Source organism: Carcharodon carcharias, chromosome 4, assembly GCF_017639515.1.
Source record: "Carcharodon carcharias isolate sCarCar2 chromosome 4, sCarCar2.pri, whole genome shotgun sequence".
Lineage (NCBI taxonomy): Eukaryota > Metazoa > Chordata > Chondrichthyes > Lamniformes > Lamnidae > Carcharodon > Carcharodon carcharias.
Window position 1 is genome coordinate 133,569,714 of NC_054470.1, and position 13,647 is coordinate 133,583,360.

Consider the following 13,647-nt stretch of genomic DNA (forward strand, 5'->3'; position numbering starts at 1 on the left):
TGATTGTGCAAACAAAGGCTCATGATCTTCCCGTGCCAAAAAGCAGTGAACGCTGAGACATTTGCTGCTATTGAGGGTCGCAACAGCATCAGAAGTTCTGGATTTACACTGGAACCATGAACTACCAATACCTCAGAAATGGCTGCACGGGGGCATTTGCTGATGGTCCCCGGGACCTGTAACCACATAAACCTGGGCGGTTTGCCCTATACTTACCCTGGTTTTTACACTAATTTACTTAAAACAGTTCATAGCAGGTGTAACGCCTGCTCAGAAGTGCAGCTCTAAGTAAAATGGGTGGATTGTAAAAACTCCAGTACCCTCAGAAACCCCAACACTGGTCACCCACCCTCAACCAACAAAACAGCTCACCCACATCCCTCTCAAAACATCTCCACCCTCAGACTGCTCTCTCCCCTCTTGACATTGCTCACACAGCAACCCCCACAAACAATACTCACCTCCCCTGCACCCACCCCACACCATCCCCCCAACCCCAAACACCCTCGCCCAGCTCACTTTCCTGAGTTCCTTGCTCCATAGTCCAGCCAATGTTGGAACAGAGTCAACAGCATTGGTGGGAGGGGGGGATGAGCTTTGTTGAGTGGTGCGGTGGTGTTGAGCTGTGAGGGGTGGTGTGGGAGCGGTGGTGTTGGGTGCGGTGAGTTGTGTGAGGTGGTATTGGAGGTGGGGGTGAGCTTGTCAGGAGTGACAGGTTTAAAAACTCTGCAAGTCTTCAGTCCTTGACAAGAAAGGGGCATGGCTTCGCTGGAATTACGCTCACCACTAGGCCTCCCCACTCTGCTCATCCCTGGACCTAAGCTGAAGCCATGGCAAGAAGGTTCTAAGGCTCGAATGTAAAAATGTAAGGGGGCAGTGTTAAACAGGGTCAGCAGCATCCACCCCCACTCCACCATTGACTGGGAGATCTGGGCCAAATTTAGAATCAAACATGTTTACAATAGCAGTAACCTTACCATTATATAGAATACATAAAGATAAATAATCCCCTTTAATATTTGGTACATGTTGTGATATAATTAGTAATTTGTGACAGTAATTAACTATTTCCTTTGTACAGTTGAGAGCCTGAGTTTCCTTAAAATGTTTTTTCTCTAATCTCATTCTCTTGACACAGTGATTATTCTTTTAGTTCTTCTCTGTACCCTGTCCAATGCCTATACATTTTTGTTTATATGGAATGGTTACTAGAACTCCAGAGCATTGCAGAAGTCTTTGTATAAACTCTGCAGACATATAAACGTCTACATTATTGTGTATTTATTAACTTCCTGGGAGGAGTGGGAGAGGGTTCCTATTCTGTGGAGCACTGGTAGCGAGGTGCTGGTTGTCACCACGGTGGAAGAATGGGCTGGAGGTGTGTATGTCACAGCATGGGATCCTCTGGCAGTTTTGGAAAGGGGGAAATCACTGGATGTAAGAGGACTGCAGAGGGGATCTTGATGTTGAGACCAGTGGGAGCAGTGTGCAAGGTGCATTGATAAAAGAGTGTCATTAGCAATTTTCTCTGAAATCAACAGTAGCAACAGTCGATGCCAAGTACAGGTGGACAGAAACAGTAAGAAGCTAGAGAAGGAAGTAACAATTAGCTTAAAAGAATTAATTTCTTCCACATCCTAAAAATGTAGAAAAGGGTTCCCTAGCAGTGATCAGAGGAATCATGGATATTTAAAATAGGTACAGCTGAGACTTAAAACCCTTTTTAGATCTCTGCTCCCTGACACTGCCCTAGCTGTTCTCACACTATAGCCAGGGAACAAGACCATAATTTAACCCTTAAAGCCTGCTGTCATTCTAATAAGTCTACTATAGATACCCTCCAAGCTCAATGTATCTTTTTGAAAGGTTCATTGATTGCAGTATACAGATGGGGTCTGAATTTACAAGTTTGATCAAAACACAAACGAGTGACAGAAATATGGAATATTTTTGATAGATAATTGGCTTTCGGTGAAGAAGGGAGAGAACTAAAAGAGAAATTTAAAGGGTTACCACATTGCAATGCAAATGATATGTCCTATCATACTGGAAAAGATGTTTAGAGGTGGAACAAAGCAAAATTTCACCTCTGAAGTAAATGATGTGCCCTTGCATGCTTGTTTGTATATTACTCTTAAACTGTAGACAGAAGAATAAACACACACCATAATCAACACATTGGTTTGTGGATATAAGTTAAGATATTCTCAGTCAGAACTTCTCTTGTGAGCATTAACGCTTTTACTATGAAGTCACCAATTGTACAGGCAGCAAGTTTAACATGTGAAAGGTGTTTATCAAAACAGCTGCTTTAATCACTAATTCATGGGAAAACTATTGAAATATTTGTGCTGCAGTGCATATTGAATTTGCCATTGTGAACTTGCATTATCTTAACCAAAATTGTTGCTATGGAATTGAAGTTTAAATTTCTAACTCTTCTTGGAGTTTGAGCTGCCTGAAAAATCTTGAAAGGATGACAATCATTCTTTTAAAAGTGCTCATAATTGCACATGCCATAATGTTAGCAGCAATAATGAACTCTAGGCAGGATTTAATCTCATCTCCCCTGCTCTCATTGTCTGCTTTAGCATTCAGTTTTGTCTTAGCCAAAATAAACACTGGTATGACAACTCTCTTATGTGCTTCAGATTTCTCACCCATTATTACCTAAATGCTGAATGGCAAGCAGTGAAAAAGAATCTCTAAGCTAGACCCAATTTAATCCAGGTTTTATGAACACTCAGTAGCTTTGTTTTGACTATTACTTTTCATAAATGAGATGTGATATTTTAACTCAGATGTGATGATGGAGATTGCATGGATAATTTAACTGGATTTCAGTTCAAGAACAAACTCCGGAATAATTTGTCAGTTTTCCTAAAGGCACATTAACTTTAAACAGATGATAGTTTGAGGGTATCAAAGGTAGCAGCAGAATTTTATCCTAGCAACTTTTACAAAAGTCACTTTTTCACTTTTTCAAGGCTCTGTTTCATGATGGAGGTTATTTGGATATATGTAAACAAATATTACAATTGATACCTCACTTAATGCACAGCAATGTCTTGACAGCCCAGTAATAGTGAGTATATGGGAAATGAAGCAACCTTACTGCCTATTGTGAATCCAAGACCCACCAGAAAAGTACAGAAACGGATTTCTTTGGGAATTCTCTTGCTTATCCAATGTAACTTTGACAAACAAGCCAAGGAAACCCCAGGAAAACATCATTTATGCAAATTTTCTGGGGTTTCGTGGCTCTTCTGATGAAGTTAGGATGCAACAAGTGGGAGAACTGTCCCCTTCCCTGCAGAAATTCATTCCCATATTTCATTGATTCTTCTGTTGGCAGTCCTGCCGATGCAAAAGCTTTCTGCTAGAGGCACTGACTGCCATCTTTCCTCAGTGAGTTTAGTGATTGAAGATGCTTACTGGCTAGAATAGCCATCAACCCCTTTAGAAACTAGGACAATATAAGCAAAGCAATGAGATATCAGGCGGAATCATATGGTCCCATTGGCGGTGGGCGTCATGGTGAGCATGAGCTTACAGTCTCAGCTGCGGAAGAATGCTCACTTTTGACAAGCTTTACCAAGTGTGTGGCTGCTTCCCCCACCTGCTCCCCCTGGCCCTCTGGCACGTGCTTGTGTACTTTCTTCAGTCTGTGCTGCCTTGGCCCCCTCCCCCCCACCCCCAGCCTCACCCACACTAGAGCCCTTGCCTCAAGCACTGAACTGAAAGCCAGATGGGAAAAAGTGATTTGCCTTCCCCCCCACCCCCACCACACCCCCCGCGCAGTCCACCCCCTCAAATGTGTGGTGCCTCTTCCTTGATGATTGACATACTTGGATACGGGCCTCTGAAGCTTTTCTGTCCACTCAAGCAACACAAAAGCATGAAAGTGCCTCCAAATGCTTCAGAACTTTTCACCTCTCAGGTGCAGACTGCACATTACTGTGCATTATAGAGGGCTGCAGGACCATTGGCCGACATGGCAAGTTGTACAATTCCTTTGTGAAAGGTGGCCATGGTGCAGTCACTGGTGGAGACACTCAAAGCCCCTTGCAATGTCTTTATTAAGGTTTGGTCCAGCATCCCTCATGGTTGAAGCTAACAGGGGAATGCCTGTGTCTGAGCTGAGAGCACTACATGCAGTCCAATAGGTGAAACTTCTGCCAATTGGTCAGGTGGAGTGGGGCAGAGATGGGTGAGGTTTCGGTCAGCCATGAAGCGCACTAAATGCGTGAAGGAGCTTTCAGATTTAACCAAAAGAGGTTCTTAGGACACATATGCTCACCCACATGTCTCTCTCTTTGAGCCTGCAGGAGGAGAACATCAGCATCTTGGGGGCTGGTGATTTAGCGGTATGCCTCATGGTAACACTAGGTGGGTGTGCAGCAAAATTGGCAGCCTGCCTGCCATAAGTAATAATTAACTAAAGGTCAGTTAGGCTTGTTAGCAAGCTTATCGACCAGGATAATACACTGCCCACATCATAAAAGAGTGGGCAAGCAGATAGTAGTGGGAAGGCCTTGGTCCCACTGAGAGGCAGAGGCCCAACTTTTACTTCGTTTAGCTCATCCCGATGAAAATCTGCCTTTGCAGCTGCCGGGTAAAACATCTTTTCACGCCCACTCCCACACTTAGTGCAAATCTGGGATGATTCCGCCATCTTACTGTTGTTCTGATGGTGTACATTGCCACAACGTATATTCAATCATCCAGATACAATTGCAGGACATTTCTTTAAACAATTCCTCACTATAAGGAAGCAATAAAACAAACTGTTAAAAAGCGAAGTTGGGTAAGTAGCAGAATCCTAAGATGTCCACTCAAAATTCCCATTTTTCATATCCTTTGACTTAATGCTTTTTGCACACAGGGATCCCTTATTGTAACACCTTCTTAAATGTCAGCCATTCGAGGTTCCTATGGATACAGCATCTAACTTAACAAAAAGTGGCCCAAACCAAAATCTTCCCCTTTATCACTTATATTACCCACTGGTGCTAAGAGCTTGAAGTGAGTTCAAGTTTTTAAAGACTGCACCTGAGGTTTCCTTTACCTCTTCTCTGCCCCATATCCCTCTCAACCATACGTTACTCCCACCTTATTGTATATTAAAGCTAGTTAGTATGCAAAAGAGCTGACCTTGTGAATCATGATAGGGTCAACAAAGTGTTGGACCTGTAGGCATAAGTAAGAAAAGGCAAGAGAAACTGGAGCTACTTCACTTTGTTATGAGGTGACTGAGAGAAGGGATCTTAGAAAAGTGCACAATACTAAATGGTATCAATATAGGCCCAGATTTTACAGTAAATATATCACTGAGTCTAACAACATTCTGTTATTGTGGAGCAAAATGGAAAGCAATTTCTGATGACACATCCATACATAGTGAAATGCAGAAATCTTCTCCAGAAGTATCTCTCTAATAGTGCCTCGCTGATGGACTTGTAATTTAAATACATGTAAGGGCATGAAGTTGCATTACTTACCATTTCCTATTAAATATGCCAGAAAAAAAGTTAGGGTTTGTTCAATCAAGTGTAGGTGAATTTTTAATGGTGCGATTATTCGCAAATTGCCAAACAACCTCTTTGGCATTGAAAATTAACTTTTACAATTGCAGAGTCTTATTCCTTCAGATTTTAGGTACTGTTGGAGGTTTTAAATAAAAACAATACTGCCTGTCTCTTTTGTCTCCCTCACTCTCTTATTTCCATCTTTAAATGTGCAATTTGCTGCTTGGAAGTGGGTTGGTCACCAGCCCCAATACCACCACCTTTAAAACAGGGACTGGGCAGATTTGAGGTGGTTTGCATTTGGATTTGAGATTTCTTTTACATTTTAACATCCTATTCAATCCAAACATGTTTCTGGGAATTGTTCCTGTGTGAAATGGTAAGCCTTCTTCAATCTGATTCTAGGAGAGACATGGGCTAGATTGCTGGCACATTTTCAGTGGGGCGCACATAAAATATGATGGGTGCCCAACCCACCACATTCCCTGAGCTGTCCCCCAAAGTAACCCTAGGTGGTTGTGCACCAAAATTGGCTGCCTGCCTACCATAAGTAATAATTAATTAAAGGTCAGTTAGGCTTGTTAGCAAGCCTATTGACCAGGATAATACACTGCCCACATCATAGTACAGAGTGGACAAGTGGACAGTAGTGGGCAGGCCTTGCTCCCACTGAGAGGCAGAGGCCCAACTTTTACTTTGTTTAGCCCATCCCGAGCGTGTTATGGCTGTGGGATGGGCTTCTTTCCACCGTGTTGGCTGATGCTCGACTTTCCTTTGGGGGCGGGGGGGGGGGGGGGGGGGGGCGGTAAATAGTGCCCCCTCCCAGTAAAATGCAGCCCATGATGTTGCTTGCCCTACTCACATAGGTCCCAGATTCCCTATAGAGGGCACCATGCTACTTCACCATGCCTGATGATCATAAGTCATTCAAGTGCCCTTGTTTTTGCTATAATAATCATGAATGACAGATTCTATTTGTTCACCAATGACTGCAAAATCCAAGCCAAGGTAAACCTAGAGCACTACCTCAAAGTAAACCAAGACATTAAACTAATGTGGCATTGGCTAAAGTTATGAAAGAATAACCTAGAGTAGATTTGCTTTTGCACCTACAGCATGGTCAAGCTTGGCCTAAATAGCCAAGTGGTTATGGTACTGGGTTTGCAACCCCAAGATCAAGAGTTCAAATCTCACAATGGCAAACTATGAAACAATGTAACTTCATCTGAATAGGAACAGATAGAAACGTGTTTGTACTTGAAAGAGTTACATCAGCTGTCTCAATTATGTAGAAGAGTGGTGCAATGGAAGTGTGCTGGGCCCATAACCCAGAGGTTGATGGATCGAAACCATCTTCTGCTATTTATGTTCTCACTAAAAGAAACATTGGCTGCTAAGACAAACTCCTCTTATAGGCTTGGCCTAAATAGCCAAGTGGTTATGGTACTGGGTTTGTAACCCCAAGATCAAGAGTTCAAATCTCACAATGGCAAACTATGGAACAATGTGACTTCATCTGAAACAGATGGAAACAGGTTTGTACTCGAAAGAGTATCAAGAGTTCAAATCTCACAATGGCAAGCTATGGAACAATGTAACTTCATCTGAAACAGATCAAAAGAGTTACAGCATGGTCAACATTTAAAATGATTGTTTAGACAAGGTTGTTATGTGATGGGAAAATGTAAGTTTTAGAAAACATTCTAGATAGTGAGCTAAAATTGCCCTAACAGTCTCTATCATTTGCATTTATCCTGTGAGCCTTTTTCTTATTGTCAAACATGCAGCATCATGACAGAAATTATTGTTAAGCCTAACTTTGCATTGCCAAATCACAATGTGTTGTGGCAAAAATGACATGTGGCTCCACTTATAATTCTCCTTCCAATGAAGATTGCCCCTTTTAAGAAAAAGAGGACCTTAACAATTCATGAAACATTGGTTTTATTGATTGTGCCTTTCTACAAAGCCCTATTGACAGGACTCTGATGATAAAAGAGCTGCCCGAGCAGGTCAAAGTGTTTACATGCTTTGAGCCACAAATCATCCTTTGACACAAATGCTTCCTCTTTATTGTATTCTTTGATCAATATGCCTGGCTTAGTATTCCTGCTTTCAGTCATATACAATCAACTTCAAAACCTACAACATTCAAAGGGCAAATATTCCAATGTGTGCTAAATTCTACTGTGATTTGCTTTCAGAAGCTCCATTGCAGAAGTGAGGAAGATACTTTCACAAAAAATATACATCCTTTAATTTGCTACTTCTCCCCCTAAAACTGTGGAAAGATGCTAAATCTGTAGATTAAGGCTGTTACTCTCTTTTAAACCAACCACTGCTGCAGAAACAACTTGCAGAATGCAGCTAAAAGAGAATGTATTTATAGCGTTATGACATAAATATGGATAGTGCTACGTGTGATGGATGGTACTGTTGGCTGACTTTGATTAGTTGATGGGGTTAAAAAGTTCTTTTTGATTAATTTAGGTATCATTGTGCTTTGTTACTCTATGTTAGACTAAGCATCAAATCAGAGTACTCATTGGTATGTATCTGTTAGACAGTTGTATGAGATCATTGGTTACACTGGGGGTCATTTTTGTTTGCCAATCATGCTGAAAAATAGGTAATCAATTTTTTTTTAGGAATTTAGCAAACCTGAGTCTTGCCCAGCTCGTTAGAATCAGGTAGAAACCTTATTAAAATAATTAAACTGTGACCTACGCCTTTTGCAGGATTCCAAAACAATTTTATTCTTCCATTGAACTCTAAGCAGTTGAATCATTGGTTCTAAAGGGCACAATTGCAGACCATTCCAGAAAAGCTAAAATTAAAACTGCGGCACTCATTTTTCTAGATGCACCTCCTGACCCCAAAATAATCTTTCCACTTTCTGCCAGGCCCTTACTGCCAGGCAGCTTCTGAATTGCCACCAATCCCTTTCAATACCTATTTCTACCTCAGCTCCGTGGAGGAGCCCCTGATTTCTTGCCACCGGTCAGACCAGCAAGTTTGGCACTGGCATTTTAATGAAGCCCAGACATAAAATTGTTTCAGCCCCTCTGCTGGTGTCTTTGGGGAGCTGATAAGACCTGATGCGCACCCAACTTCAAAACTGGCTCCTTTAAACATTTCAAATATAGCACTTAGAGCAGAATGTTTTACTCTTGTATTCTGAGTTTTCCATTCCTCTATGTTGCCTTCTCTGAAAGGAATGGCAGGACACCAGGAGAAGGCTTTTACTTGGAAAATGCAAATTATGTATTCCATAGAACTTTACTCAGTGAATGTTTCAGTCAACATTCTGCAGAATTCTGTTTTGTCCACACCATCAGTTAAAGATAAAAGAAAACTCATTCCCATTTCTAGCTACTTAAATGTCCCTTCTACTGAGGAACTTGGCTGGTCTCTATAAACAGTGCTCCTGTATCTGGAAGATTTATTGAATTCTGCAGGAAAACATTTGACTTGGAGGCAGGAAGGGAAATGTCAAAATAGCCAATTAAAGTTTTTTAAGAAAGCTGCCTTGCGTTTCTTTCTTACTTTGAAAATAAATTCTGTGCAATCCTCCACTCCTCGCTTGAAGTGCTGGCTTCTTCAGTAATCGGGTTGCACTATGTCGGCATTCTGCTGGCATTTACCCAAGTGGGGCTGGCACAGTGGGTTTGGTAGTGGGAGGATCAAAGCTGAGCCCAACAGGTCCTCATTTTGCATATGTACACACAAACTTTGCAGGACGAATGGGATAAATATCAGGGCTGCAAGCCCTGGGTCACGTTTCTATTTTTGCTGTTCCCAATCTGAAGGCATTGAAGCTACTTGCAACATCCCAATGCCATATTGCATTTTGTACTTAATACTGTTTAAAGACTGACTTTATTTGAATATTATATTTAAAATTGAGCTAAGTCCATGGGGAGGCAGTGGTATACTGAAATTGTCATTGGACTGGTATTTCAGAGACCCAGGGTCATGCTCTGAGGACTTGGGTTCAAATCCTACTGTAGCAGATGGTGAAATTTAAACTCAATTAAGAGCCTGATTGTTTAGATAGGCACAAAACAAAACCGATTTACCATATTTTTATCTTGTCATGTTTCCACTAAAGTTATATTTGAATTTTAATTGTGGGCCAGATTTTACGAATCTAGGTTTGAAAGTGGAGAAAGCTCATAAAATGTAGCACATGGTCTTCTCACCTGACCCTGACCCTGACCTGAATCCCATTTTATAGTGGGCGGCTGCTCTTGGGCCTATTGAGGCCCTTAAGTGGCCAATTAGTGGCCACTTCAGCGCTTTGTTCTGCCTCTACCACTATTTTATCCATGGCAGTTGGGTAGCTCAGCAGCTTTTATTGCACAGATTGGCGTCAGGAAAGGAGGGGGAACCTACCTTGGGGGTCTACTGTGCCCATTGGAGACATCCTTTCCTCCAAGGTCACACCCCCTTTAACCCTCCCCACCCCTTGGCCTCTCAAACCTGACCCCCACCCTCCTCGTCCCCCACGCTGGGGTCTGCCAGCCAGGTCCCATCAATACCCCAGGCTTACTTTGAAATCGGATTCCATAATCTCCTCTTGTTTTGGGACTGCCTGGAGTCCTAGAAGTGGCCACCATTGAACCTGGCACTGCTAGGGCTACAGAGCTGCTGGCCCATGAAGTGATCACCATCATATGCCTCCGATTCTATAGACAAACCCTCTGAAACCTTTGTGAGTGTAACTGAGCTGCTGGAGGATGAGAATGAGGCAGATGACAGTGCATCCCCTAGATATTGTTGGTCTTCATCAGAGGTGGAACCGTTGGTTTCCATTTTGTGCTTTAGTCTGCTCTGCCTATGGCAGCGACCTGCAGTGGAGAACAACAAAAAATACATTAAGGAGAAGCTCAGTCTATCAGCCATCCACAGTTTCAAGTGTGCCCCTCGTGCGTTGGTCTCAACACCAAGCTGGAGACATTCTCACTCTTCTGCCTGGCTAGTCCAGCCTCACTGGCTGCAACAGACCAGTTGCCCCAGCTTGCCTGCAATCTCCAAGGCTTCGTCCTCACATGGCATTGGAACTTTCAATTCAGACACTACCCTGGCCTTGGCCCTCTTTATAGCATTGAAGGTCTCCTTATCCTGCATTACATAGTGGAGACTTAGTGGCATGACAAGAGACATCTAGCCCCCTTGTCCCCTTGCATCCCCATGCCACATACTGATGTAACATTTGACCTGATACCTAATCGCCTTATCATGCACAACCGTCACACAGTCTGGTCTCTTTTGCATGTGGTATTGATGATGGCCACCCATTTCCCAGCCTGGACTCTCCCCCACTTGCCAAATCCCTTGGCATGATACCCTCATGAGAGGCCCTTTGATGCAAAGCCACATTGCCACTTACCGTGGCTGATTGGAGGAGGCCTCTTTGTGGCATTGAACTCAAGTTTATGGCTGGATCTCACAGCTGCTCACATCCTCTGCAATCTCCTTCCAGGCTAGTAAGCGGGAGGGTCTCTTATTGCCATCCCTGGGGAAGAGCACCTCCACCCGTTCCCAGGTGTCCTGGAGGAAAACCTGCAGGGAAGCATTGCTGAACCATGAGGCTGCTCTTTGTCTGATACAGACATGTTGCTGAAGTGGGGGGTAGTGCTGGGTGTCCAATCCAAGAGGATGATTTTCCAAGTGAAAGGAGGTGTGAGGGGGGAGTAATTGATGGAAGGTGTCAAAGGGGATGGAGGCTGTGAGTAACAGAGAAAATATCTAACTGGCCCTGCAAGTGGAGGATCTGTAATCAAAGTTGGCACTAGTTCTCCATGCTGCAGAGTCTGGATGCTTGCAGAGCTGGACCTTTAAAAGCCTTCCTCAATCTGAAATTGAGTTGGGACTGGACACTTCCTGCATGCTTTGTTGCATAATTGTACGTGCAGTACATGCCCACCACACGGACTTACAATTTGCATCGTAATTGTGTGCGTTGTGGCTTTCGACACATGAGTAGAAGTGGTGCCCACTTTGGCTCCCGCCATCAGGGGTCACGCTCTTCTTATTAAATTTCTCCCACAGAGTCTTTTAAGGCTCAGAATGAGGCCTTTTGGCCCATCGAGTCTATGAAAGTCTCTGCAATGCAATCTAGTTAGTCCTACCCCCCCACTTAATCCCTGTAGTCCTGCAAATTTATTTCACTACCCTCGTGGGCCTCCAGGTCATTACCACTCGTAACATCAAAAAGTTCTTCCTTACAGTCCCCTCTGCATCTCTTTCCCAAAACTGTGAATCTGTGCCCCCAAGTTCTTGGACCATCACTTTATAAGAACAGTTTTTCCTTACCCAAAACTGTCATAATCTTGCACACCTTTATTAAATTTCCCCTCAATCCCCTTTGTTCCAGAGAGAACAATCCCAGCTTCTCCAACCTAACCTTGTAACTAAAATCCCCCATCTCTGGAACCATTCTGGATAGGGTGAAAGGCAGGAGAGATTAAATGACAAAAGGAGTTGTGGCGCAGACCAAAAGAAGTGATTATGGGACAAATAAAAAAAAAAGATGTGTCTAGAGAAAGTGTGAATGGCAGAATGCCGAACAGCTGCCATCAGAAAAAGGAAAGCAATGGGGTAAAACCAAAACCAGTAAAGAAGAAGGAAAATAAAGTGAGGGCAGAGGTTACTATCTAAAACTGTTGAACTCAATGTTGAGTCCAGAGATTGTGAAGTACCTAGTTGGAAGGTGAGATGCTGTTCCTCAGGCTTGTATTGGGCTTCACTGCAACACTGCAGGAGGCTGAGGACAGATAGGTCAGAGTGGGAGCAAGGTGGAGAATTAAATGACGGGTGACCAGAAGCTTGGGGTCAAGGTTGCAGACTAAATGGAGGTGTTCAGCAAAGCAATCACCCAACCTGTGCTTGATGTCCCCAGTATAGAGCAGACTACATTGTTAGCAGCAAATACAGTGAGCAAAATCAAAAGAAGTACATGTAAATCTCTGCTTCAGCTGGAAGGAATGTTTGTGGCCTTGGACAATGAGAAAGGAGGGGATAAAATGATAGTTGCTGCACCCCCTGTGCTTGAATGGAATGAGAGGGGATTGTCGGGGGGTGATTGAGGAATAGACCAGTGTGCCAAGAAGTAAATGGTCCCTTCAGAATGCTGGAATGGGAGGGGAATTATTTGCTAGCCTTCTTTCCTCTGGCATTTATATCTTCTTGTTAGTACTGTTAACTGGTATTACCATTCCTCTGTATAGTACTGTTCAACTAAGGCAGAAGCCAGACGAGATGCAGCCAGAGTAGCCCTCGTGAACTCTGTCTTCAATGAACAGCCATCACGTATAATCACAATGGAATTTATCAGAAACAGCATAGAAGAAGCAGTCACTTCAGTCAGTGTAAGTAAACTACGTTGGTTTGATTTCTCTTTAATTAGAACCACTGTTATGCATGGAAACCCAACTATCACTGTACATGCTGATTTACAAAACTGATAGTTTAAAATGCAGCCGTGTATCTAGGCCATGAATTTCCTTGGAACATCTCCCGTTCTGCTGTCATAACTGGCAGAAGCTCCATTTCCAACTCATTTCCAATGAAGTTACATGTCAGAGCTGGAGCAACTCCAAGGGAATTCCTAGCCAAGATGTTTAGAAAAGCAAAGCATTGAACTGCACATATGACTTCTGACTTGTGCAGATAAAAAATTACAAATGGTTGGACTGAAAGTGAAAGGTAGCAATACTCCATAACCCTTCTTCTCTGCACAAATCTCGACAGTCACTTCTAATCTCATGTGTGAGACGCTCATAGATTTCTTTTTCATCTCAAAGTGTGAAACCATCCCTATAACTTCTTGAACTAATAATGACCCTTTCTCATTTCCGTGTACCTTGCTCACCAAAACAACCACTGTATAGTCTGCAGCTGCTCTCTTATGTGCCTAGTCCTATTCAAGTGCAATTCTCCTTCATGTTATACCAACTGCAACTTTCCTAACTCAATGGGTTAGATTTTTCAGATGCTGGGTTTTCCTGCTCCACCACCAAAAGAGTCAGCGGGGAATGCAAACCGTTCCTGACAGCTGGCCCCCTGAAACTTAATGTTCCGAGGAGCATTAATTGGCTGGGGGCAGACCTTCCAT

At 43.1% G+C, this 13,647-nt stretch overlaps 1 protein-coding gene across 1 annotated transcript in view; it reads left to right on the plus strand.

Annotated features, from left to right (window-relative positions):
• The window catches only part of LOC121276787 (protein limb expression 1 homolog), a 62,660-nt gene that overhangs the window by 21,225 nt on the left and 27,788 nt on the right, over positions 1-13,647 (plus strand). The window contains exon 3 of the mRNA XM_041185333.1: positions 12,761-12,901. Within this exon, the coding sequence (XP_041041267.1) occupies positions 12,761-12,901 (141 nt within the window). The remainder of the gene's footprint in view (positions 1-12,760; positions 12,902-13,647) is intronic.